Source organism: Zootoca vivipara, chromosome 16, assembly GCF_965207765.1.
Source record: "Zootoca vivipara chromosome 16, rZooViv2.hap1.1, whole genome shotgun sequence".
Taxonomy (NCBI): Eukaryota; Metazoa; Chordata; class Lepidosauria; order Squamata; family Lacertidae; genus Zootoca; species Zootoca vivipara.
The window spans coordinates 11,492,734-11,520,385 of NC_142599.1; the positions used below are offsets into that span (position 1 = coordinate 11,492,734).

The 27,652-nt window shown below is 39.3% G+C and overlaps 2 protein-coding genes across 3 annotated transcripts in view; one reads left to right on the forward strand and one right to left on the reverse strand.

Moving 5' to 3' along the window:
- Positions 1-471: 471 nt before the first annotated feature.
- TRMT2A (tRNA methyltransferase 2A) lies at positions 472-12,068 on the forward strand. Of its 2 annotated transcripts, none has more exons than XM_088659552.1 (12): positions 472-563; positions 2,509-3,138; positions 3,864-3,972; positions 4,318-4,499; positions 5,018-5,132; positions 5,434-5,549; positions 6,312-6,423; positions 6,861-6,983; positions 7,549-7,624; positions 9,190-9,306; positions 10,426-10,522; positions 10,968-12,068. In XM_088659552.1, the coding sequence occupies exons 2-12, from the start codon at positions 2,510-2,512 to the stop codon at positions 11,353-11,355; spliced, it is 2,064 nt and encodes a 687-aa protein (XP_088515678.1). In that variant the 5' UTR covers positions 472-563; position 2,509; the 3' UTR covers positions 11,356-12,068. The 2 variants fall into 2 exon arrangements, with proteins under 2 accessions (XP_088515678.1, XP_088515679.1); XM_088659553.1 differs by having other exon boundaries at positions 498-551.
- Positions 12,069-12,221: 153 nt separating this feature from the next.
- The window catches only part of DGCR8 (DGCR8 microprocessor complex subunit), a 28,926-nt gene continuing 13,495 nt past the window's right edge, over positions 12,222-27,652 (reverse strand). The window contains exons 7-14 of the mRNA XM_035099478.3: positions 26,283-26,384; positions 25,329-25,427; positions 23,906-23,988; positions 21,988-22,088; positions 21,099-21,205; positions 19,702-19,829; positions 17,202-17,315; positions 12,222-16,345 (exon numbers count right to left, since the gene is read on the reverse strand). Coding sequence (XP_034955369.2) covers positions 16,262-16,345; positions 17,202-17,315; positions 19,702-19,829; positions 21,099-21,205; positions 21,988-22,088; positions 23,906-23,988; positions 25,329-25,427; positions 26,283-26,384 — 818 coding nt within the window. The 3' untranslated portion in view covers positions 12,222-16,261. The remainder of the gene's footprint in view (positions 16,346-17,201; positions 17,316-19,701; positions 19,830-21,098; positions 21,206-21,987; positions 22,089-23,905; positions 23,989-25,328; positions 25,428-26,282; positions 26,385-27,652) is intronic.

Consider the following 27,652-nt stretch of genomic DNA (forward strand, 5'->3'; position numbering starts at 1 on the left):
CATGGAGTCTCTCTGCGCCCTAAGGTATTTTTTTTATTAAAAAAAAGAAGAAAGGCAGAATAAAACAATAAAAATCATGCTTTATTTTTTAAAAAATGAGTTTTTTTAAAAAAATGTAATAAATAATAATGATAAGAAGGTGGAATCGAACAAAAAAGAAGATGGCGTGAAAGGAAATAATAAAACCTAAAACCATAGTTTAATAAACAAGTTTTAGTTTAATGTAATAATGAGGATAGGGAGAGGGAAAATCGAACCTAAAAAGTGTGGGGGGGGAACACACCAAACAATAAAAATACTTAAAAAAAACAAATAAATGCAATACTGTACAGCAATAATTAATGTCGATGACACAGAGAGAGGAGGAACCGAACCTCAAAGGGGAAAACCGAAGTACTGTACTGTATTTTTTCAAACGGACGGCCGCCCGCGCGCGCGGCGGTGACGTCACCGACGCCCTTCTTCGACGCCCCGCCCCTTTCCTCCACCCCCTCCCTCTCTGCTTGGCCGAATCCCGCTGCCTGCCGGGGCCTCCTTCGCTGCGAAGAGCTGTGAGAAACGAGGTGGTTGGGGGGGGGATTCGCGGAAGCTCTTACAAAATGGCTTGGCCTGTGCGAGCGGTTGCCTACACTGGTTCGCACCTCTGCGGGGGAGGGGGGCGGGAATAAGTGGCCTCGTTGCAAGGAGAGTGGGGGGGGAGGAGGGTTTGTTTTCTTTAAAGGGGTGGTCGTCTGCTGCGTTCCGCGGGCACGACGCGGGGAGCTGCGCTGCTGCATCGCCTCAGTGCGTAGCTCCCCCTGTGGTGGTTTGGTTTGGCGGAGGCCCCCCCCCCCAAAAAAGCATGGTTATTTTCCATCATCATCATCATCATCATAAAAGTCAATGGTGAGCTAGGACTAGGGAGCTGCAATGTTCGAGCACACACACACACACCCGCTCACTCTCTCAGGCTGACCTACCTAATAGGGTTGTTGTGAGAGGATGAAAGGAGGGACAGTGGGGAGGGAGAACCGTTTGTTTATTAGTGCTAATCATCCTTGTTTAAGACAAGCCTACCCAGGCACTTAGAAAGCTGACGTAATCTTAGTCTGCCTTTTAGTATTCAAACTTTTGAACGTTTTAAAGTAGGGTTGTAAATCTTCCTCAATTTTACCGTTTTATCTTTTTGCAAACTCTGACGAGGCGTGTCAACTTAATGAAAACAAGCGGCGTATAATTTTAATGGAATGAACAGTGCTGTAGACTTGGAAGAGGTCTCTGGCCACTGTCCAGGGGGGTACCGAGAGGTTGGTTAAGTTGCCCCCTGCCAAGGGCACAGGTTCCAGGGTGCGCACACAAAAATCACCCTTCTCCACCGTCCAGGCCTCCCTGGGCTACTGCTCTGGGTGGCCAGGCAAGGTGTGCAGGCTTCTCTGGGTGCCTCAACAGAGGAATCTGGTTGCTGGTGTGGGTCATTGCAGCAGCCCTGCATGGCTTCTCCCCAGTTGGCCCTAGTGGAAGAGGTGCAGGAAGAAAAAGGAGAGGAAGGAGGCTGAAGGGAAAGCAGCGAGTGGAGGGAGGGAAGGAGGCAGGCCAAAGGTTCCCCACGCCTGCTCTAACCCATCAGGTTCCCTCCAGGTGTTGGACTCGCAGTTCCCATCAAGGCCCAGACAGTGTAGTCAACAGTCAGTGATAATGGAAATTGTAGTGCAGCACCATGTTGGCCATAAGCCCCACTGTGTTCACTTCCAGATGAGTGTGCATAGGATTGCAGCCTGTCACGAGTGGGATGCCTCTTGCTTTTGAGACGTTAATCCATATGATTAATATGGCAGATACCTCAGTGCTGTTATGTGTGCTGTAACTTATTGTAAAACAAACCTTTGCTTAGACATAGAGTAGCTTAAATCACCCCCCACCAGTCTCCTCCATCCTCCAATACACTGCTGGGTTGTTAGTGCGCAGTGTGAGTTGGTGCTAGTTTTGCTAGTACTGTTCTTGTGTTTTAACATGTAACCTGATTATATTTTGTCAGTCCAACTTGCCATGAGGCAGCCAAGAGATCTGATCACACTTGGCTATGGCAAGGCCTACTCTTTAACATGTTATCTGTGGATTAAAGCTGCCATATGTACATCACCCTTTAGTTTCTTGAAATTTGATTCTTGGCTGTGCAGGTAAACATGGAGCCAAGCCTAAATGTGCAGCTAAACTAATAATATTGTTTTTCCCTCTGCACCTCTGCCTCCACTTCTTCCTCTTCCTTTGTTTTTTTCTTCTCCAAATTTTAGATTGTAAGATCCTTAAGGGCAGGGAACTGTCCTTATGCACGCTGATAGCTTATAGAAGAAATAACAGCTTTGGCTAAACTTAATTAATTTAGAACTTGAGAATTTCATCCTTTTGTCAATTCCAACACAGAGGAAAACTTAGTGGGCTTGATTTTTGCAGATGAGGCTTAACATGATTTGGCTAAGCATTTAATGCATTTTGCTCTAGAATAATTAATTCTGTTACTGTTCTCGACAGAATGATGGAAGACATCAGTGGTGTGTGCTTTACTGACACAAAAACTGCAGTTCCTCTTGTGGAAATGGAGAGTGCAACTGAAAATCTAACAAAGGAAGACTTGGGAGAAGAAAACAACATGGAGAACACTTCAGATACTACCAACATGTATAGATATATTAAAGATGACTTGTTTACATCAGAGATCTATAAAGTAGAAATTCAAAACCTCCCCAAATATATTGGTTTTAACGAAGTAAAGAAGTTCCTTGCCAAATATGGCCTTAACCCTCACAAGATAAAACTGTTTGGGAGACAGACTTTTGCATTTGTCACCTTTAAGAGTGAGGAGGACAGGGACAAAGCTATGAAGGTGCTTCATGGGGTCCGGTGGAAGAACCGAAACTTAAGTGTGAGACTTGCAAAACCAAAGGCTGATCCCATCATAAAAAAGAGGAAAAGAGAAGAGGGGGAGGGAGAGGAGATGAAAGAGCAGACAGCAGCAAAATGTTTGGCTTCAAATAATGGCAAAGAAGAGCCTCTGAGTAAGCAGATAGCAGATGTGGTGACCCCTTTGTGGAATATCCCATATGAGGAGCAGCTAGCAAGGAAGAAGGAAGAATGTGAGCAAGTGCTGCTGAAACTGACAAGGTAATTTTTCTGTTTGTAATAAATATTATGATTATCTCCATTTCTTGTGTTTAGAATGTCGGCACTCGTGTAGCCAAAATGGCACCATCCAGGTACAGGAGGGGACATACCGGTGCCAGGACTTGCAGAAGTGCAATTTGGGAGGGTGTGAATGGAAATGAAGGGTGCATCTCCAGAACAGTGCACTGAGAACTGAGCCTGCTCAGTAGGCACAGAATGCTGACTGCCTGCCTGCATGGGAGAGTGGAAGGAAGCACACTTTGTTGCAGGTCTCACTTGCATGTCTTCAGAAAGCTTTCTGAGACAGCGCAAGCACAGTCCAAGAAACCAAGTTGGTTTTGACCTCAACATTAGTGGGAATGAAGCTTGATAAATCTAGGTACTCTCATGCTTCATTGTGCTGAGGTGTGGATTTTCTGGCTTCTATTCTCAAACTGCAGTTTGCATACTTGCAATAAATACTTTAGAAATATGTGAGGGTTTTTTTGTTTTTATACTTCGACCCAAAATGCTCTGAGATGCTCTTATCACAGGCTGCTTTACATTGTAAGACAAAAGGGCCGAGCCTGCTCCATTTTTAGGTCTTGGGGCAGCATCTTAATAATTCTAGGTGCTTTATAAATAAACACCAATGGTCAAAGTCATAGGTATTAGTGCAGGGGAGGGCATAACGTTCATTAATTATTTTTGCTCTGATTACCATGAACAATCACATTGTTTTACAGGGACATAGGGAACAACAATCGAGCTCTTCTACCATGGCTTTTCATGCAGAAAGAGAAGTGCAATGGCCTGTGTTGCTCCCTGGAAGGAGTGAAAGCATCACCATTACAGGTGATATACCTCAGGAACTGCTTATGAAGTGTGATGCTGTGAGGAAATGAATCATAGGCATGGAAGGACAGGGTTAGCCTTACTACTGCACTCTCCGTAGTCCATAACCTATTAAGTTGTGTAATTTTTGGATGGGCACCTTTAATCTGGTAGCATGTTGCAATACTGGGCATAGAATTCTGGAATGGATAGCTTATTACCATTTATATTATTTTAGTACTCATTTAGTCTAACCTGTTTTAGTACTGTAATTTGCAACAAATGTTTATGGATAGAAGTAGCAAGCATGTCAGATTCTAGAGGAGTCGGATAGGCCTTCTTAATTTTCCCTTACTTTACATTTAGACTGAGTACCGCAACAAATGTGAATTTTTGATTGGCATAGGCCCGAATGAAGAAGATAAAACTGTGGGGTTTCGCCTTGGCAAATACAAGGGTGGAACATGTGCTGTAGTAGAACCATTTGACACCATTCACATTCCTGCTATAACCAAAAAGGTAGCAAAGGCTTTTCAAGACTACATAAGGTGAGTCCTCTGTTGGGCTGGATAATAGAATCCTAAACGCCTTGCCTGTATAAAATTTACCTTTTCTGTGAAACCTTTACCACAACCTACTAGTTCCTGTGCTATACTGGAACTAAGCCTTTAGTATATGTAAATGAAATAATTGCCTGTTCTTCTCGTTTACCCCTGTCTCCATTGCCTTCTCTTCCTGCTGTTGTCTACTCTGTCAGACATCCTTTGAGACAGGGACCTGCCCTCTTATACTTTGCCATATACGTTTATAGATAAATATAGATAAATAAAGCCCAACTTCACCACAAAGTTCAACATTGCCTGTGTGAATTCCTTGAGGGACTGTACCAAAGAAGGCTAAGTGGGAGCCTTTTGATAGACATCAAAATACATCAAAAATTATAATATTCAGGATCAGTCTCCTAGTTTAATGTGGCAGTTTCTTAGCAGAAATAATACAGTATTAGCATTATGTGGTTATGCTCTTTTAAATCCAAGTTTAGTAACCAAGAATTTCAAAATTACAGGTCTACATCCTATGGTGTCTACAGCCCGGAAACCTACAAAGGTCACTGGAAACAGTTAACAGTTCGCACCAGTAGAAATGGCCACATCATGGCAATTGCTTATTTTAATCCACAGGTACTGAATATGATTTATGTAATAAGGGGAAACAAGTGCATGTTTGTAAGAAACTCTTCATGGTTACAGTTTTTTCCTGATTCTGGAAATGTATTTTGTGAAACAAACAGTGACACAACATTTTAAAGGGAAATGTGTCCTCAGATGTGTTATGAAGGGTGCACTATTTAAACACGTACAAGCATGTGTATGCTGTTATCCCATAGTTCTTCACTACACCTGTAATCTACAGCAACATTTTTCTTTGAAGTTTGTAAAATTAAGCATATTAACCAGTTGTTTTCTTTTTTGAAATGTCTAGAAACTAAATGAAAAAGAGCTTGCAGAACTGCAAACTTCTATGGCTAAGTACTTCACAGAAGGCACTGGAAAGGACAGTGGAATAACTTCTCTCTACTTTGTGCAGGAAGGTCAAAGGTGATTGTTGCATCTCAAAAAAGAAACTTATTGTGACAATGTAATGTATGGGGTAACAAAGTTTTAGAACTTGAGCTGCAGTCTCGGCCATTAAGGCACTTGAATCGATGACAACAGTGGGTGACATCCAATGCAAATAATTCTCAGAGTAGACCCATTTAAATCAATGGATCTAAGTTACTTAGCTCAATTGATCTAAATCGTCTACCCCTATAATGATTTGTGTTGGCTGATACCCAATAAAAACTGCCATAAAATATAGTAAGATTCAAAACCCTAAGCAGTCTATAAATCAATATCCCAGGATCCATCAAACACTAATGGATATGGTCAAAAATAATTCAGCAAAAATTAAAGTCACTCATAGTAAGGAGCTGTTGTTATTGTCAGATTATTTTTATGAGCATTAGTGCTAGGAGTAGACACTCCTTGCATGCTGAAATATAACTATTTATATTTTTCTCTTACTGTTTTGTGTTTGCCATTCCTTTGAGTAGCTTTCTTGGACATCACACAGAGAAAGGGCATGTCAGTTCAGTCATGCATATCTAAATCCCTTTAAGACCAGAATTTTTTGAGTTTGCACAGCTGTGTGTTCCTGCTAAAGAAAGAATGCATTCAAAAAAGTGCCTAGATCTTTACAGCTTTTTTGCTTGAATTGGTTCTCTCTACTATTGCATCTGAATGCACTTTAGATTAGGATGCAAAGGAAGGATAATGATTTAAACACTGCTTCTTGCTCCCTCCCTCTTCTCCCTCAAGGAAATCACCCAATCGTGAAGATTTGACCTTGGAGCATGTTGCTGGTGACAAGTACATATATGAAGATCTTCTTGGGCTAAAGTTCCGGATTTCTCCCCATGCTTTTTTCCAAGTAAGCATTTAAAGCATTAGGCTTAAGTGTTTTGTAGAAGTTGAGATCTCTTGTTGATTGAGTTTTGCTTATAGGGAGGTACTCCATAAACAGTGGGAGAGAGTGGTGGAACCTCCTCATTGTCCTTCTGTAATATCCGGAAGGCCATTTGTGAAATCTGGAGTTCATTGTAAAAAAACCTGTGGAATCAAGAAATCAGCAGTGGTGTATTTTTTAAAAATACGTTTCATCAACATGCACACTTTTTAAACAGTAGCGTGTTAAGGCAGCGCAGTCAGAGGTTTGAAGTGTAATGGCTAAACATACTCTGACTACTTTTTTTTAAAACTTGGGTAAGGAGCAGTTTATACTGTAATGCTGTAGAGTAGATTTTAGCCTTTGACATGCTACTCACCTGCTGAATACTGACACCCTATACCGATGTTGAAATTCTGTAGGTAAACACACAGGCTGCTGAGGTTCTGTATTCAGTCATCCAGGAATGGACCCAGGTGAACCAGGAGACAACTGTGCTGGATGTTTGCTGTGGAACTGGATCAATTGGTATTTCGCTTGCCAAGGTGAAATAATATCTTTCATGGGACATATGCCCCTTGGTATTGCTTTTGTCTCTTAAAAATACAAATTCAAAGGACAAAGGTCACCCAACAAGTAGTCTTGCAATGTGGGTAGCTAACTGCATGCCCAGTGTTCTGGAAAACTGAAAACTGACAAAATAGGTAGTGAAATTATGACTACTATTGCAAAATGAATTATCTTCGAGCCAGCATAGATGTTACTGGCAGAACAACCAATCCTTTGCTCTGGCTCCTTCTCCTTTTCCTGACAAACCTAATCTTTTCATCAGCCTCTCGGCTTTAAAACTGAGACACTCTCTAAGGTCCCCAAAAGCACTAGCTCTGCTTATTTTTGTAACTATTTTTTTGTTTTGTGAAGTTTAGTTTGGCTGCAAACAGCCCCTCTGTGAACCTGTTTTCAAGTCTAGTTCAACTCTATGGAGTGGGAACACACAAAAAGGTTGAAGCACCCTAACAAGATAGCTCCTCAAGTTGCAATATCCATATTTATTTTACTTGGTACTCAACAAAAAATGTTAAACTGTATATTATTGCTTTCGTTCTACAGAAAGTGAAGAAAGTTATTGGAATTGAACTTTGTCAAGAAGCTATTGAAGATGCCAAAGTGAATGCTCAGCTTAATGGTTGGTAAAAGAAAGCCATAATATGGGATCTCAGACTTTAAAGGCAGCTCTCATTATTAAGCAATTCACTTTCTAGTCTCTTCTGTCCCAATTTTCTTTTTTCCTTGACTACTGGAAAGCAGCTTGTCAAGACGTTTTAGGCGATTATTATCTGCCAGAGCTGAGCTCTGTGTTGATCTTGAATAAATGTCAACTAAGGAATTGGCTCTTCTGGATAAAATTCAGAAGGAACCTGTAACTAATTAGGAGCACCAAGTTTTCTCTTGGTATCCCCTCTTGAGAGCAGAACATTTTAGAGCCTCCTTAAGAAATCTGAGCAGTTTCCTAAAAAAAGCATTATTGAGCTGTAGTGATGCCTACTGCAGTCTTGGATGGGCACTACAACATACACAGACAGACTTAGTATTTGTGGTCAACCTCAGATGGAAGGTCTCCATCATTATCTATTGTAAAGGTAAAGGGGCCCCTGAGCATCAGGTCCAGTCATGTCCGACTCTGGGGTTGTGGCGCTCATCTCGCTCTATAGGCCGAGGGAGCCGGCGTTTGTCCGCAGACAGCTTCCGGGTCATGTGACAAAGCTGCTTCTGGCGAACCAGAGCAGTGCACGGAAACACCGTTTACCTTCCCGCCGGAGCGGTCCGGTCCCTATTTATCTACTTGCACTTTGATGTGCTTTCGAACTGCTAGGTTGGCATTAGTCTTCCCCTTATGTAGAGACCCAAGAGATTGCTTTCTGAAACCTTTGTTCACCAAAGCAAGCAGGTATATACAGCAGCAGAAATGGTCCGGTTTCTGAGCAGAGCCGTCTTGACCCGGGGGGTGCAAGGAGTGCGGGGCACCTGGCTGCTGAATTCTGGGGGGCGCCAGGCACCCGCCACTGAAGCCACCTAAGCGTATTGTATCAAGCTGCTACGGGGCAGCAGGGTCAGTGGCACCTTTGACACAACTGATCTTACGCCGCCTGCCTGCTAATGCTGCTGCAAAACGTTGACTGTAAAATATATTAAGATTTTTCGGTTACTAAATAAATATATAGCCTGACCACTGACCCATCTAGCCAGTACTGAAGTTTATTCTGACTAGCAGCACTTTTCTAGGGGAATGGGCAGAGCTTTCCCAACCCCATTACTTTGGACTTTCTGTGTATCCTATTTTGGAACAGTAGATAGTGCCCCTATAGTTCATGAAGCAATGCATGTAGTTTAAATCAACCACCTCCAATTATGGCCTTGGCTGTGTTTCTGACGGAGGTCTCTGTGGCTAATCTAGTTGCCAACCTTAGAGCCTTAATCATAAATCTGCATATTGAAGTAGGCAACTTTATGACTTATATATTTTTTTAAAATTGAGTTAATGAAAATCTGTATTTTAAGAGTGACTTGTTTTGCACTTAATTGTGGGTGAGGTAAACGTCTACTTCAGAGGAACTGTATTAATATTTTTTCAACCTACATGGACATGAAAAACTGACAATTGCAAGCATCAGTTATTAAAGGAAATATTGATGGGGCATGTGTAAATAAGCAAATGTGTTATACTGTTTTGGATTTGTTTTCCCTCTCCAGAGCTGAATAATGTTGAATTCCACTGTGGAAAGGCTGAAGATCTTGTTCCTTACCTCGTTAACTTCCTGGCACTGCAGAATTCTATTACAATTGTAGATCCTCCTCGAGCAGGGCTGCGTGAGTTTTGTTTTGTGACCTTCTTTTAGTAGAATAGTTTGAATAGAGGTGGAGGTGTGTAATATAGTGAGCAGTAGTGACAAAAGTAAATGGGGAGATGTGATGGTGGGCAGTGAGATCAGCACTGAGAATAAAACAAAGGGAAAGTGTTTCTGGTTCTGCAGATCAGCTGTGGAATTCCTTGGGTACAGAAATACAGCATTAGCTCCTTTCAGGCAGGAATATCTATTTGAATATCTAAAAGTGTGACACTGAATTTGCTTTTTTCTTGTTCAGTAATGTAATTAAAATTTTAGGGTATGCTACAAATTACTTCTACAGCTTTAATTTTAGAGAAAATGTGCTATTATTGGTAAAGTAGTACTAGAACATAACAGATGTAACAAAATGTTAAAGGTAAATAAAAATGTATCAGTTTTATAGATACAGTACAACAGGGGTCAGCAAACTTTTTCAGCAGGGGGCCGGTCCACTGTCCCTCAGACCTTGTGGGGGGCCGGACTATATTTTGAAAAAAAATATGAACGAATTCCTATGCCCCACAAAGAACCCAGAGATGCATTTTAAATAAAAGGACACATTCTACTCATGTAAAAACATGCTGATTCCTGGACCGTCTGGGGGCTGGATTTAGAAGGCGATTGGGCCGCATCCGGCCCCTAGTTTGGGAACCCCTGCAGTAGAACCTCTACTTACAACCGCCTCCACTCACGGATGTTCCATGTTGTGACCACAGCAAACCTGGAAGTAATGCAACGGGTTTGCTGCTGTTCACACATGCACAGGCGTGGGTGATCACCGCCCGCACACAATGGCACCTCTCCCAGCAACCCGTTTCGCCATAAGGACGGGCCTCCGGAACGGATTGTGGTCCACTGTAGACCCATATGTAATAGCAGTTAGTAGGACATTATGTTCACCTCTACATAGCTCCAGTCTTATTTCAGATATCATGATATAGCAAAAATATCACAATGTTTAACTGGTGATACATTGTGATGTAGAAAGCCAGATATTGCTCAGCCCTAATTGTAATAAGAGTGGAGCTGCTTAATGTCAGGCGGTGCTGTCACAGTAAAGAATCTAATTTCAGTTTTTGTCAAAATGTTACCTTTGCAGATTCCAAAGTAATTGTTGCAATCCGAAAAGCAGAACACATAAAGAAGCTTATTTATGTATCCTGCAATCCTCGAGCTGCCATGAACAACTTTCTGGAGTGAGTTTACAATGGTGCTGGTGGGATGGAGCAATTTTTTAAAAGTGTTGATCCCTCCCCACCCCAATCAGCATTGATTTTCAATGTTTCAAACTTATTAACAACCCGTGGCGTTAGGATGTTAGTTAAATATCTTACTGAAGTGAGGTGGGAAAGTCAGCCCTGGCACTTAAAAGGACTTTGACGGGAGCAAATGGGCTTTCCCCTTTTCAGCCACATCATTTTTTGGGCAACTTTGGGGGGGGGGGATGAGCTTAGTGGTTGTGGGTCTAACAGTGGATGTGGCTTCAGAGGTTTCTGCACTCATGCATTCCAGGAGGGCATGGAGGAGGGCTGGTGAGGGATGTGGCCTAGAGTGATAATATATTTGGCCCCCAAGCCTGGTACCCCATTCCTGGCCCAATTATAAAGAAATGTGCAAGACTAACACTGGTCTCTTTGGTAGCCTTTGTCGAGCTCCTTCGAATCGTGTCAAAGGAAGCCCTTTTCGTCCTGTTAAAGCAATAGCAGTGGACCTTTTCCCTCACACTATGCATTGTGAGCTGCTGTTCTTCTTCGAAAGAGTTCAGCATTCAAGTGGCAAGCCTTCTGAAGCAGTCCAGAACTCAACTGAAATTCCAGAATTGAAATTGGAAACAGCAAGTTCTACAGAAGAGGGCAATGCAAACCTGCCTAAAGAGGAGGAAACCCCTGACTGTTCCAGCAAGCCTTCTGAAGCAGTCCAGAACTCAACTGAAATTCCAGAATTGAAATTGGAAACAGCAAGTTCTACAGAAGAGGGCAATGCAAACCTGCCTAAAGAAGAGGAAACCCCTAACTGTTCCAGCAATTGATATTTATGCCAATTGGCTAGGCTGTGCCTATTTTCATTCTTAAAATTTAAAACAGCTGATGTCCTGTTTAATGAATTTGGAACATTGGTTGCTGGGACTTCAGAATAGTGGCCAATTATCAAAACTTCTTGTACAGTGCGATCATGTACATGTCTGCTCAGAAGTCCCATTAAGTTTAATAGGACTTATTCCAAGGTAAGTAGGTAAAGGATTGCATCATTATTGTGTAGCTCTAGAGTTGTCAAAAGCTTATAGGATGCAGAATGTTTGTATATTTGTGTGTACACACAGAGATGATATTTAATTTGTTTTTATGCCAAACTGATTTGTTTTCAAATCATGGGACAAGAAAGGTGAGGAATGACTAGGGAAGCTATACTGCTACCTTAGATAATGACGAACAAAACCAGATATGCAAATGGTGTAACAAGCTTTCTCAATAAATATTCAAAATATTATTAGGTGAACGCAAAAGCAAATACCACAATATCCAGTTCACAGGTCTGAAGAGGAATTATCTGCAATGAGGAGGGAGACAGGCATTTCAAGCACCCCAACTCTGGAGCCTCAGCAATGCTACATTGCTTATGATATGTCTGTGTGCCTAGGCCACTTCAGCTTTAATGTGGAGTTTCTGTCCACATCAACAGGGACTAGTTTGTATGTGCTTAAAATTGGTACTATATAATCAATAAAGTTATTGATTTTGTTTACTCATACATTCATTATTAATGGGCTAAAACACAAACATATTTAGTCAGGTGGCAGTCCTACTTTAAAAGGTTACATACTGACAATTCCATGACTTCCATCGAGAAAGTTATGATTTATAAAGTATTTAATGAAACAATGACCTGCAGCACCAGTTACAGCATCTTATGCAATATCAAACTTTATTGCTCAAAACTAATGTTTGTGGGGGAAACAAGTACTTAAAAGACCTAACACACAGGCTCAACGATAGAGGCTTCATAGTTGTACCAACTGACCACTGGCATTGAGAAACTGCACTCAACATACAATCCATACAGCACCCAATAACATTGAGTTGGTCACATTAACTTTTAAAATACAATATTGTAATTGATCACTGCAAGTTGTTCCAAATGGCTGGCTTAATTTGGAATCATTTCTACAACAGCTATTTCCATTTTCTTACCAGAACCAAAGAATTACAGACTAGGGCCAGAAAGGATACTTTTGTTAGGTGTGACAACCATTAGAACAGCATAGCTAGATACTTGTTTCCAGCAGCTGGAAAGCCAAGTGCTAAAACAGTTAATAAAGCTTAATTGGAGGTTTAAATGGGTAGTATTCCCCCCCCCCCCCATGTTAGTAAATTTCCACTCAGTATCAAACATTCAAATAAACCAATTTTTATCTTTCCAAAAAAAAAAAAAAACCAAAAACACATCTCTGAAGAAGCACATAATATGAAAAGCAGGATGAAACAGCTATTAGTGAAGACCATCCACAATGATATTGATTTGCTGAGAGAAAAAGAGGGCTTGAAATAGTTTTTGCTTTAGGCATTGTTAGGACTGAAACCGTTACAGTTAACAAGAAAAAAAATCACACAAAAGTACAAAACAATTTTGGGCGTCAAATCACGCTGCGTAAGTACTCATGCAGAAGCTGAAATTAATGTAATGATTTACCCTCTTTTAGCAGCTTTTGCTCATGTGCAAATGCAAGACTGTTACACTTCAAACAAAATAGTAAACATCAGAAATACAATACTTCACAGTGACAACAGTAGTTACATTGTTTGTTCCAGCAGTTATTGCGCTTTGCCTGAACATTTTGCCGAAGAGGCTATAGCACATCAAATACTTTTTTTTTAAGAAAAATGCATAATTTGTACTAGCCTTTGGTTCACAATGACACATCTGGATGTTTAAGGGCAGTGGTCACCTTCTGCAGGATTCAAATCTTGGCAGACTGTGGTAAGACTAAAGCAAGATGGCCAGCGTGGCAAACACTTAAAAGAATGAGGCATCTATGGATATATATGCTGCAGGTACCCTGCAAAACATTCTGATTTTGGAAAAAAATATATAATGCAGAAATTTGTTGAAAAAGTGCAGTCAAAAGTAGGCTCTTTTTTAAAGCAAGGAATGCACAGATGTAAAAACCTACTTTAAAAGGCATAGAAGAAAGCCTATTAGACTTAAAAACTTTTTAAAGTACTACATCAGTGATGGACAAAGATGAAGACTAAAGCTAGATTTTCTGTAGAATAGAGGCAGTGCATTTAGAACTATGTCCTACTCGTTAAACAAATTGCGACCATTTTCAGATGTGCTGAATAAAGTTCCAAAATAAATTCATCCTTTAGAGAACACATGATTTTTTGCATAAAAATATGAATGAAAACACTTAAACCTGAATAACGGCTATATTTCAATGTTAGCATGAGCTCATTACTGCCAAAATTACCAAGGGTAAGCATAACATACTACATAAGAAGGTTCCAGCTGGGAGCTTTCAAGTACAGTGGTGCCTCAGGTTACAGACGCTTCAGATTACAAACTCCGCTAACCCAGAAATAGTACCTCGTGTTAAGAACTTTGCTTCAGGAGGAGAACAGAAATCACACAGTGGCGGCACAGCAGAAGTGGGAGGTCCCATTAGCTAAAGTGGGATCTCAGGTTAAGAACGGACCTCCAGAACGAATTAAGTTCTTACCCGAGGTACCACTGTAGTCTGCTTCCTCTGGTTCATAAGACAAAACCCCATCAGCTGGGGCACACAGATGTCCAACATTTCATCAAAAGAGGTTTTCGGTATTACTGATTTATGCATCACAGGGCTGCCTGCTCTTGGTAACTGGTGGCAAGAAACTGGGTGAATCAAAATGACTGTCTGCCAAGCAGTAATGTACAACGCAGGGGGCATTTAATCATTTTGCAAGAGAATTGGATTAGGATTAGAAAGATAGCTTTGGTGGAACACTACAAATGAGTTAGCTTGTAGTACTAGACACCACCCAATTGAGTTACCACCTGGCAAATAGGCATCTATGTATACCCAATGTCAAACTGATTGTGTAACAAATGTATGGCACTAAGAACTGTAGAAAATTTGCATTCTGAGTGGGAAGCAATGAAACTTGACATATAACTGGATCAGGCAACTCAATTTCTGGCACTCTAAAATGCCCTTTCACAGAACCTGTATAACCCATCTCAAGTGTGAGGTGGGACCCTGGGCCTACTTCCTCCTAAAAGGTCTTGGAACAAACCACTATCACTTCCATTTACGGTAATTGTCTCCTGCTGCATTATTTTCTTTGACTATTGCAGCAGACATCTGAAAATGAGTATAACTTAACAGATATTCACTGCAACACAAACACAGTACTAGGAGATACCTTAGCAAAGGGCCTGAACTGTGGTATTTCTGGAGTGTAAATATTAAGCGTAGAAGTATTTCTGGACCACACTGCATGTTTTTAGGGCCATGTTTTAGCTATTCAGTATCTTGTAGTAGATATTGACAGCTTAAGAAACTATATAAAGACAACAACTTGCATATTCATATTCTTTATTTCAACTCAATACAACTTATGCAGAAGATCTTATTAAAGTCCTCTGATGTACCCCAATTTACATTCTAATAGTTTCCATGCAGAAACTACTCTGCAAATGCTAAACATTTAATAAATCAAAGCCAGTGACAACTTTTTTTGAAAATGTTAAAAACTCTTCCAGTGAAGAATGCTTCCAGTGATTTTCATGACTGCCATTAGTCAATCCACAAAGGAAAGGGTTTTTCATGTTTGTTTAAAGGTAATATGGTGCATGAGATTGAAGTATCAATTAGATCTACCTGCATTAAATAAAAATATATATATACCATAGAGGGAGATGCAATTAAATCACTATTTCAATTGTTAGAACTGTCAGTATATTTTCAAACTGTTTTCAAGTGGGGGGTCTTAAAAATAGAAGGAAATGCAAATTACCAAGCACCATCACTTCTCACTCTCAGTTCATTCTAACTAACATTGTGGAGGACTCTCTCAAGACCAGAATAAGAACAGGCTGCAGAGCACTGGTGCTTAGTCATCCACTCCCAATCACCTGTAATTAATTATGGCAAAACAAATTAAAAGCTACATACTCCTTTCCAGTTGTCTTTTATGTAAACTATTATGGTTTTTCCTATGTTTCCCTATTATTATTATTATTTTACATTTTAAGTAAATATAGCCAGCAATTTTGAAAACAAGAGACACACTGGTGCTCAACACTGCAGGTGCCATTCTTACTGTCTAAAGACCACTGTACCAGGATATTAAAAATATTATGCCTGCCAAAATTCAAAAACAAGCAGCACTGGCCTAATCTTAATGGCATTAAGGAACATTGCTTTCCACTTTTCTTCAATGTAGTTGTCAAAAGTGTCTTATCAGTGCATATTATTTTGTGCTGTAATGCAACAAAGCTCTTTTTGAGAAAACAGTTGTCAGCATGTTCATACGAGGGTGTGTACAGCTGTATTCCTATATTATACATTCACTCCACTCTTTACATAGACATTCTGGATTAATCCTTAAACATATCCATTCAAGACAGCATAATAGTTTCAAAGGGGGTGGGGGGAGTGCTTGCTTCAGCTTATCCTGTGTGAACATGCTTTTCTGCCCACTTCTATACGTTGACCCATACAGATTTTTGCTGTCTTGTATAAATGTATATCTCAGAGGGTTTTTTTTTTTAAAAAAAAAACACCTCCAAAGTTCAGTACTATTGCCCTGATTATGCAAAAGAACAATGCATATTTGAAGCAGCTTGGATTGTTACATTATTTTGCATTCTGAAGCAAACCAATTATTAATTAAATTGGGTGGGGGGACTAGCTTTCTTCACACGTTTTATTGCTCCCCAATTATTCTTTCTGATCACACATCAACAGTACACAGAGGCTCGCTGCCAGGTTGAGCAGATTCGACAATTGTCATCTTGGGTTTCTTTCGAGTTTCCTCCTTAAAGATATAAGAAGCCAACCATAATTATAAACAAACTTGTACGCATAGATGGTGTCAACATTTTGAAAACATTTAAACAGATCAAAACCCAGAATTTTCTACTCTTAGCCCCATGGCACCTTAATTACTAGAAGGAAGAGATTAGCATCTACATTGTGAAAATGCAGGACACAAAGGCTACTTTTTAGTGCAAGTCTTTATGTTCCCTTTTGCAAAGGGCAACTGAAATTGATCACAGATGAAAATGTGGCAACTCCTCTTTCACACTTAACCTCTGATTTGGTGGGGAAAGATTTTCTTTTAATGGTTAACAGCAGTGGAACCTATGCCTACAGAATGCTTGCTAACAGAGAACTAAATTACAAAGATTAGAAAAGGAAAGCAATAGTCTCTAAGCAAGTTGTTTATACTGATGGGCCATAAGGGAAAACTGACATGCCAACCCCCTGTGACAGCCACATTTCCATGCAAGAACAAAGGCCAGTGAAGAAGAAGAAGAAGAAGAAGAAGAAGAAGAAGAAGAAGAAGAAGAAGAAGAAGAAGAAGAAGAAGAAGAAGAAGAAGAAGAAGAAGAAGAAGAAGAAGAAGCACAGCCAGATTATAAACAGTCACAACACAGGAGATATTTCAAAGTGTTTGCATCCTAGATAACTATAGTGACCTTTTAAAAAAAAACAGTAAGGAATTTGTTAACTAAAAAAGCATCACACAAGAATAAAAACTAGTTCTTTCAAAATTCAACTTTAAAATTCTGCAATGTGTATGAAGTCAAACTGTCAAAAAAATATAAACACAGCTTTAATGCATTTTCTCAGAATTGAACAAATTTTAAAATTTATAATCTTGCACTTACCCTTTCTTGTGCCAACTTCTTCATTTCTTCCTGTAACTTGTTCAGAATGTGCAGATTTGGCTTGTTCTTTTTGGCATACTGCTGAAGCTCTATCACACTTTTATCAGACGTCTCCTGTATCACAAAGTATCACAAAGACTAAAGAAAGAGCTCCCATTTTCATATTCACTAGGAAGGTTATTTTTATAATATTTAACTTGCTCTGCTGAAAAATGTGACTAAATTTGACCTATTGCAATCCATGATGAAAACTGAGACAGTACAGCACCTTTAAAAGGAAACTACTTATTTATATGCGGATTTTCACTATATGTTCCGACACCTATTTTCTACTTTCATCCCTCTTCTTGGGTGGGAGCATGTTTCTTTAACAATACATCTTTTGGCCCATGATCTAATAATGTGCTATGGTATGGCATCTACAGACACAGTGCAAGCGTGAAATCTCAAAACACAACTGCTTCACTCCACTGTTTCAGAATTGATACGGATCAAACATTTCCTTTAACAAGATTTTAACAGAAAATACAGTTTTGCACCCACACTCAATTAATAGCCCTTTCACTTTTTTCCCTTGTCAGCCTGTGGGAGCCCTTCATTTTTGAAGAAGCACAGGGTTGTATCTAACTTATACTAGGAGTAGACCCATTGAAATTAATGGACTTAAGTTAGTCCTGCCCATTAATTTCAATTTACTCTGGTTACAACACTGGATACAATCCATAATTTAGGTGGTTCAGTACCATAAACCACTGCTATATTTCTGTACGGACTGTCTTCCTAGAAGTTTGGTGCTATTGTAGCTTCAGTTCTTTCTGGAAGTACTGGGCCTCTGGGGTGCCTCGTAAGTTCCAGCTCATCTCTATTTCTTTTCAACATTACATGAAACCACTGGGAGGTCATCTAGAGCAGGCATGTCCAACTGGTCGATCACTGAGTGTCCCTGGTAAATCACATAATCGATTGTCCGCCCCCCCCCCTGAAAAAACACAATCCTCCTCAAAAAAAGCTCAACAACTTTGGTCAATGCAATGGGTAGGTCACTGCCAGTTTTTTATAGTGGGAGTAGATCGCAGTCTTCTTGGGAGTTGGATGTGCCTGATCTAGATGTTGTGGATGATGCACATTGTCCGTACTAATCCCAGAGAAATTATGCAAAGTTTATGAAGTCAGTTCAAGAATGGATAAGGGAAAACAAGCTAAAATTCTGAGAAGATGGAAGTACTGAGAAGATCACCCATCTGGATAAATAATTTGGGCTTTGTATAGTGTTACAACTTTTCTAGAATCAGGTACATCATTGGGATGTATTTCTAGATCTACTGTTATCTACAGAGGTGCAGGTGACCTCAGAGGCTAGGAGTGCTTTTTTCCAGTTTAGACTGGTTTGACAACTGTAAATCTATATGGAGAAACTGAACCTGTTTCACATGCACTGGTTATAGCCAGACTAGCATACTGTAATGCTGCCTATGTAAGGGTGACCTTGCAGATAATCTATAAAAATCAGATGCCAGAACACTTGTAGGGGTTAAGCTGTTTTGTTCATATCATACTAGTTTTGCATAAGTCACACTGGTTTTTTAACTCAATTTCAAGTGCAGATGTTAACCTTTAAAGTCTTGAATGGTTAGGGACCAGGTTATTTGTAGCACCACCTATACACATATGAAATAATCCAGGTCCTAAAACCTACTTCAGGGGCCCTAATCTCAGGTCTACTACTAAGGCTGACCAAGTTGGCTAGCACTAGGGACAGGGTTTTTGCAATGATGGCCCCAGTGTTGTGGAATTCCCTCCCCTGGTAACTTCACTTGGGCTCCCTTTTTTGTAACCTCTAATTCTTTGAAGACTTTTTATTCTGGCACACTTATTGCCGATTCCTTCCCCCCCCCCCCAGTATATGCTTTTAACTATTGTTAATTACATTATTTCACAATTGTTTTGTGGTTTTAGCTGTTTTATTGTAAGCCACCTTGTGGTGGGTTGCTTATATATTAAGTAAATGGATAAATATGGAAGAACAAACCACCCTGGAGATTTTGTACTAGAAGGTAGGATGAAAATATTTTCATAAATAAATGCCAACATGATGGAAGTATGGTATCCCTCAAGTTGCACCAGTTCTCTTACACACAGGTAATGCTGGAAGGGCTCTTTCTCCTGATCCATTCAGCCTGCCAAACTATGCCTAAAACTTTTAAGAATGTCAGGACACTAACGGTTGCAGCAGCTCATGTGAGGAACCCTTTCTGGGTTGGCGTATGCATGTGCTCCCAGATTATTGCTCGGTGTAAGCATTTGCACTTCCTCGTGGGTCTTTGCTGCATAAACTCAACTTATGGATCACGTCAGCGTCTTTGCAACGCAGCAGTCTCAATGTTAAGGAGTTTGCAACCACAGCATTTAAATAGCATCATTATGAGGAATTGAATTTAAGTATTGCATAGCTTTAATAAGAAGATAAAAAATGATTCAGAGCAAAGCATACATAACTTACCTGCTTAACCATCTTACTGCTCTCTCTCCCATACATGCGCAGTAAGGACCCCCAGTTTTTCACATGCGGATGAAGCAGCTGAAGGATTTTCTGAGATGCCAACTGTTTCCCAACTCTCTTGTTTTTGCCTGCATAATTGCCATGAAACAAAGTTTTTTTGGGGGGGGGTGGGACAGGTCCACATCAGAGCTTTTAAAAACCCTTTATAGTAATTGGTTCATAATCATTATGGAAAGTCAAGATTAGATCCACACTAAGCTGCATTCAGCTCCCATTTAAATAACTGCAACCCAAGACATGGCTTTTCATACCAATTTCCACAGAACCTAAGTGCAATTATTTAATCTCTCTATTTAAGAAATTTATACTTTGCTTTCCACTATATATCTCAAAGCAGCTTAGTCAGAATGAAACTGAATTTAAAACATTAGAAATAGAAACATCAGAACTGCATTCATAGTGCAAAGATCTCCTGAAATTAAACCATCTGAAACCTAACAGGGACTGTGCTTAATGGGAACAAGTTCTATAGAACTTGGCCCACTACACTGAAGGCATGACTCCTCAATGGCAGGAGTCATGCTTCTGGCCCATAGGGGACCACCATTAGCTCTCCAAGCTGATTTAAACTGATCCAACCCAGGAAGATAAAAAATACCAACCCCTTAAAAAGGGTGTGTGTGTGTGTGTGTGTGTGTGTGTGTGTGTGTGTGTGTGTGTGTGTGTAAATGGAAATGTCATCTAATCCTGGAAACATTTGACAACATTGAAATGCCTTTTCTATTCCTAATACAGGTGAAACGCGGAAAATGAGAATATTGTCGAAAAGTGCATTTATTTCAGTAATGCAACTTAAAAGATGAAAACAATATACAGTATGAGATAGATGCATGACATGCAAAGCAAGATATTTCAAGCCTTTATTTGTTGCAATTGTAATTATTTGTTGTTAGGCGGGTCAATTATAAATGGAATCTAATTAATGAAATGTAATAGTGATGTTTATTTTTGTATTATTGTAACTATTTGTTTTATTACTGTGGAATTTCCAAAAGAAAGCATTTGTAAAAATTAAAAGAAAAATAAATAATAATAATAAGTTGCATTACTGAAATAAATGCACTTTTCGACGATATTCTAATTTTCCAAGTTTCACCTGTATTTGTGTATTTCCAATATACAAGTCCTGTATGTCAGGAAGAGCATTTCAGTCTCACAATGCCATGAAATTCCCAGCTGTGGTTCCTAAGTACTTAATATCTAGATCCAAATTCCTATCTTAAGTAACCGTGGTGTCAAGAACACAGGTAAAGCACAAAGATCAGGAAAAACAGAAACAAATGCTACACAATCAAGCAGAGATTGAAGAGGAATATTCATCTCAAAGGCATACTTACACCAGCCACGCACGGTGTGCTTCCCACATGTCATGACATATTCACTCTTCTGATTTTTACCAGGAATCACTTCAAACTTGATGGATGTGTCACCCATTCCATGGTTTCTTACAGAGATGAAATGGTGTTAGCATACCAAAGCACAATGTCTACTTATACCACATGTGGCTAACAATGTTTCTAAAGTAAGAGATCTGGCTAATAAAAAATTATTCTTATTTCTATCTAACCAACAAATCCTGTTTTCAAACCAACATTCTACACATGCTCCTAATATTGAAGTTTGCTACTTTGGTGCGAAACAAATAACCGGTCAAAAATGAATGTTTCTTTAACATCTGAAGAAAAAACACAAAAATCTTGCCAAAGATAAGCACATTTACATTTGTCAAGATTTCACTGGGGGGAATTAACATGCCAAATGCTCTTCCATTTTAATTAATGTGTCTAAAGTGCATAATTTGGAAATAACGTCCCAAAACAAATAAATTTAACGTGCCTACATTTGAGAGGGCAAGCTACACTGTTTGGTTCAGAGTCAGAGTCAAACTTTACATCTGCTCTGTGAGCACTATTACTGAAAAGTATAGCAAACGTATAGCTGGCTTGAGAATTTGTGCTGACTTCTAGGCTCATGTTTCCCATTAGATGGTTCCATGGTCCCACTACTGTTGATGAATAGCTGTCACAGGTTAGGGGGCTGTCTGTAAGCATGAATTCAAGCATGAATTGTTTGTGCCATTGTCACATTAACAGAAAGCAGAAGAACTTATGAACTTAAATTTAATTAGTAAAAAGCACCCCCCCCCCTCACGACGACTCAGGAGTTTTGAATGTACACTGGGGTATCCGTAATTCTACTGAACACATTAGCAGTACCCAACCTTACCTTTTAAGGCACTCATGAAGGATTTGATATGGAGACAATAGTCCAGCTTTACTGGTCAGTTCGTATACCCGTGAGTCCTCAATACTGATATGGTTAAAATACTGCAACAAAATTGGTAGATCATCATTACTTAAATGGCAAACAGGAATTCTGAGCCTTGACTTTAAAGTTTATGCCTGAAGGATGCAACTGCAGTACTAAGCAGAACACTCTGCATAGCACTGTGCCATCAAAATTTATTATTTATGCAATTTTGTGCAGCCTTAAATGAATTTATTGGGAAATAAATGTTTCACTATATAAGAATACCACCACTTTATTTTGCTTTGGCTCCACTTAGCAAGATAATTATGCTGGCTACACACTCCATTTTAAGCAAGCCTAAAAGAACAGCAACAAAGATTAATACAATTTTGGAAGACTACAAGTAAAGGCTGGGGGAAAAAACCTAGATACATATAAGCCTAGCCTTAAAAGATAGTAATATTTGGAGGGGGGAATGACCGTCATAATCAGTTTATTGCAGGTCACACACAGCAGTCAGACAATCTTATCTCAGATGAATAAACCAATAAAATGCCCAAGCCTTCTGCCAACATGCTGCCTCAGCCTAGCACAATAAGCCAGGAACTCTTCAATTAACCATAATCTCTCATTTCATCTGAACCAGAAAACTATTGCTACCAGATTTGGAAAGCCAGCTTATAAACTAGCTCCAAAAAGCTGCTAAGATCCAGCCTTGTTCTGAAACTGGTAAATGTAGATTCCCATTTAGTCGGAACTGGGAAATGTTTAACTGAAGACTTCCATGCACCAATTGCAATCTGCTAAGAAATAAGAAAATAAGGAGTGATGTGCAAGACTCACTCCTATTTCAGCTTATTAAGCAGATCATCATTTCAGCTTCAAAATTTTGTCAAGTTCAATGAAATTTCATATTAACCCCCCCCCTATTCTAGATAATCCAGGAAAATATCTAGGCTCATTGTTGAGTATTTCTGGAAGACTTTCAGTCTGAACATTTCCCACTGTCCTAAGGTTGATGTAGATCTGATTTAGCATTTATATCTGGCTTACATTTAATAAGACTAAAAATGTTGTATTAATTTTATATGCTGCACAAACATCTTAACTCTTCTGAAGAGCAAAGAATGACTGGAGCAAAAATTCAATAAAACATATTCAGTGTGATTTAAATATTATATTCAAAACAAATTCTAAGCTTTATTTAGAAATTATTTTATTCAAAACAAATTCTAAGATTTAGAAATAATTTTACTGGATTGGTTGTAAATATGCCAAACCATGACAATTCAACAGCAGACACATACTGTTACATTTTAAGAAGACACTGGAAATAGGTTATCATATGACATTGCTATCCTATGTACGTCTTACTCCAAAATTAAGCCCTTACTGAAATCAATTGAGCTTGCCTTCAGGTGTGTATAGAAGTGCAATCTAATTTTAGCATGTCTGAACAGCCACACTCATGAATCTATGAACTTATGTGTTGGGAAATGTTAATTTCCAGTTTAAAAAAATATTTGACTACCGTACTAGTGAAACTGGGAGGTTTCCAACTAAGTCATACTCATTTAAATAAACTTTTAAGTAAATTGATTTCAATGGGTCTACTCTTAAATGATGAGCATTTGGATACAACCCACTATTTCAAAAGTGCCAGTGTAAAACTTTTAAAAAACCTTATCTTCGAAGTGCTTTCATACAGTCTACGATGTAAGATAATGCAACTAATTATTAAAAGAACTGCAAAATGCTACTACTGTGTGGGTTAAGCTAAAAATACACCACCACCACCACAACAATGTATCACATTCTACTAAAGCTGCAATCCTATACACACTGGGAAACAATTCCCACTGAATTCAATGGGATTGCATTGTAAAATCCATACCTCTAGTTCCTCACTATCTTTGGGCTTTTCCTCAGAGGTCTGTTTAACAAAATCAGGAATGAGGATTTCCAGTGTAGCTCGGGCTATGGAAGATAATGAAAAGGTTAGGGTCTTGTCATAATCACATACTGTATTGTGCAAAATTACATTTCTGGCAAATGTCGATGAACATTTTTTAAAAAATTCCCAACTGTTTTTACAGTAGAAAAAAGGACTTCTATCTTACAGTCAACTTGTGTGATAAGCACTGGATGTGTTTATACAGCATTTACAGAATCAATATTAAATACCACAGGCTCAATCCACCAAGCTCTGAGGCTATGAACTCTCCATACATTACATCAGGGCTCCAAGACTGCAGTCCTGCTCATTGTTAGAGACTGCTTAAATCCTGACTGACAAACATGAGAAGTAATACTGTACTGTAGCCCCAGGGCTGTGTCTTTCCTCATGAGCCACCATCCTTTGCTTCACCTGTTTAAAAGGTTAAAGGAGTTCTTCTAAATCTATTTAATCCATACATTGTAGAAATAGTGCTATAATGGTTTCTTAAATCGTTCAAGAATGTTGTACTCAATATTATCCATTAAAGCAGGGGTTGCTAACCCATGACCCGCACATCCCCTCCAACTTGTCATTTTTTAAAAATAGTAATTTTTAATTTTTTTAAAAAAATGGCTCCCCACTGTGATGTATGAAGCCCAAAGCTTTTTTGGTCCCCCTTCCAGACTGCATTTTTTAAAAACAAAATTAATCATGCCCGCTTACTTATACATTACAACATGCAGCCCCTGGATGGCTGAAAAGGTTAGCTCAGCGTTTCTCAACTGCTGTTCCGCGGCACACTAGTGTGCCGCGAGACGCTGGCTGGTGTGCCGCGACGTGCGGCGATGAGAAGGGCGATTTGCATTGTCATGCTGACCCGCCGGAAAGCAATATTTCTCCTCCTCTTTCCCAAAGCTCAGTGCAAACGAGCCTGGCGGCCGCCAATACACATCACTGACCCGCCGGAAAGCAATATTTCTCCTCCTCTTTCCCAAAGCTCAGTGCAAGCGAGCCGGGCGGCCGCCAATGAACAGCACTGACCCGCCGGAAAGCAATATTTGGCAAGTGTTTCTTACAGTCATAATTATAATATAGGGCGGCACAGAGTTAAATTTTTTAACTTTTTTAATGGTGGTGTGCCTCGTGATTTTTTTCACGGAACAAGTGTGCCGTGGCCCAAAAAAGGCTGAGAAACACTGGGTTAGCTACCCCTGTATTAAAAGGCACATGCACCCTAAACCTGTATGTATTTATCATGGAATAAAGCCCATTTTGCGACAGTAGAGCTGAAATGCATACGTTCTTTGGATTGCAACCTTATTGGTACTAGCTATTAAGCAGACATTCAATATATGATATTTAAATATGTTTACATTACCAGCTTTATTCTTCGCAAGTTTCTTGCTGCTTGCTGTACCTGCCCCATAAGTCACTCCATCAATAATAACCGAGGCTCCAAAAGGCTCACTTGGGTTCTCTTTAAAGAGGAGAGAAAATGAGAAGCCACCATATTCTAAACAAATCCTAAACCTACATGATTTAGGATGTCTGAGAACTACCAATTCTCTTTGTGTAAGATAAACAAAAGTGATTTTGACCAAATAAGGCAAACCGAAGTTCTAAGATGTAATCTAAAAAGGTTGTACAAATGCTATCAATATGCAACCCTTAATTTAGTAGTTCTCAGATTCCACATTAGCTGGTCAATGACCTGCTATCTTAAGACTTTCATTTCCATTTGTTGGTGAATGACATTTTGAATGAACAAAACTAGGAACCTGCACATTACAATGAGTCAGTTTTTCCTTCAAAACCAACAAGGGACATTTCTTAATTTATGTTATTCTAGATGCAGTGTGCATCCTGTCAATGCCTGTACTGTTTATTTTCCTGGAATACTTGGTGCAAGCTTAGATCATGTACAGGTGAAACTTGGAAAATTAGAATATTGTTGAAAAGTGCATTTATTTCAGTAACGCAACTTATTTTTTATTTTTATTTTTACAAATGCTTTCTTTTGGAAATTCCACAGTAATAAAACAAATAGTTACAATAATACAAAAATAAACATCGCTATTACATTTCATTAATTACATTCCATTTATAATTGACCCACCTAATGACAAATAATTACAATTACAACAATTAAAGGCTTGAAATATCTTGCTTTGCATGTCATGCATCTATCTCATATATTGATTTCACCTTTTAAGTTGCATTACTGAAATAAATGCACTTTTCGACGATATTCTAATTTTCCAAGTTTCACCTGTACAGCCCAGACACTGCAAGTAACTGTTGTCCTACAAAAAATACTATAGTGAAGACTTACCACATTCAAAGAAATTGTAAACAGGTCGAACCTTTAGGACTCGTTGCATATATTCATGAAGGATGCAAACTTCAGACTTCCCATTGGGATTAATAACAAACTCTATTAAGAAAAACATTTTACAAATGCCTTTAAGGATTTTACTACCAACAGCATAACATATTGATTAAGAACTCCTGATCATAAAGCAAAAAGTGAAATCAGTATTCTAATTCAGCTTAGAAAAGTTCACGTACTACTCAGTTTGCCTGAAAGAGGGGCAGGTATACTCTCTTCTACTCCTCTCCAACATAATATTTCTCAAAGAGGAAGAATTACTTGGACATGACTCTCTAACTGAAACACCCACATTACACAATACTTTGTGTGTGAGGTGAAAAAGGAGACACATGTCATATGCAGAGTTATTGGCTGAGTATTCATGTTGGTGAACAGATATAGAATTATCTCCAATAACCAATCCCAATGACAATAGGACACATTCTATTTCATGTTCAATGATCTGCTTATAGGAAGCTGCTTATAGAGTCAGAGAACTTGGGTCTCCAGCTCTTTTTGGACTACAGGTCCCAACATCCCTAGCTAGCAAGACCAGTGGTCAGGGATGATGGGACCTGTGTTCTGAAAACAGCTGGAAACCCATGGTTGATACATTGATTGATAGCAACTTGGTTGATACACTGATTGATAGCAGCTTGGCAAGGTTTCAGACATGCCTACCACCCCTTCCTGGAGATGCTCAGGATTGAACCCGAGACCTTATGCATACAAAGCAGATGTTCTGCAATAGAGCTCTGGTCCTTCCCATTCAGTTTCCATCACTTCCTGCTCCACAAAGCAAAGTATTTCAGGTAGACCATTCTACACTTGCCAAGTACAGAATTAAGTTCAAGCTACAGAAGTACTTGGGAAAGCTTCCATAAACTAAGTCAGATAGCATGGCTTCACTAGCTCTCTGAACCTCTCTTCACATGGTCTTACAGCAAATTGGTCGCTGCACAATCAAACAAGGAATGTATTATGTCCCAAGACCTTCTAAAAGGAAACATTACCATATCCAAAAGCAACTATCTGTAATGAAGACAAGCAGTTTTAATACTGCCATAGCTTGAAAGGAAGACATGACTGCTATAAGCATTAAAAAAAATTGGGCAAGAAAGTCAGTTTTATGAAAGGCAGGGAAATCACCAATTAAGCTCTATTAGAACCTAGTGTCCTGTCCATTTTGGGGTATGTAAAACCAAAATTTCATATTTAAAGAGGAACCAGGTGATTGCAAGCAACATGTTCTGCAGGGAAGCTAGGATCATTTTTACACATGTATTTTGTTAGTTCCAGTACTAATCCAACTTGGACAAAAACTAAGCACT

Excerpts from the sequence above, each read along its gene's own strand:
- TRMT2A (XM_088659552.1), top strand. The coding sequence starts at position 2,510 with ATGATGGAAGACATCAGTGGTGTGTGCTTTACTGACACAAAAACTGCA. Across the intron at positions 5,550-6,311 it reads TTTGTGCAGGAAGGTCAAAG|GAAATCACCCAATCGTGAAG; the intron begins GTGATTGTTGCA and ends TTCTCCCTCAAG. Across the intron at positions 7,625-9,189 it reads AGTGAATGCTCAGCTTAATG|AGCTGAATAATGTTGAATTC; the intron begins GTTGGTAAAAGA and ends TTCCCTCTCCAG.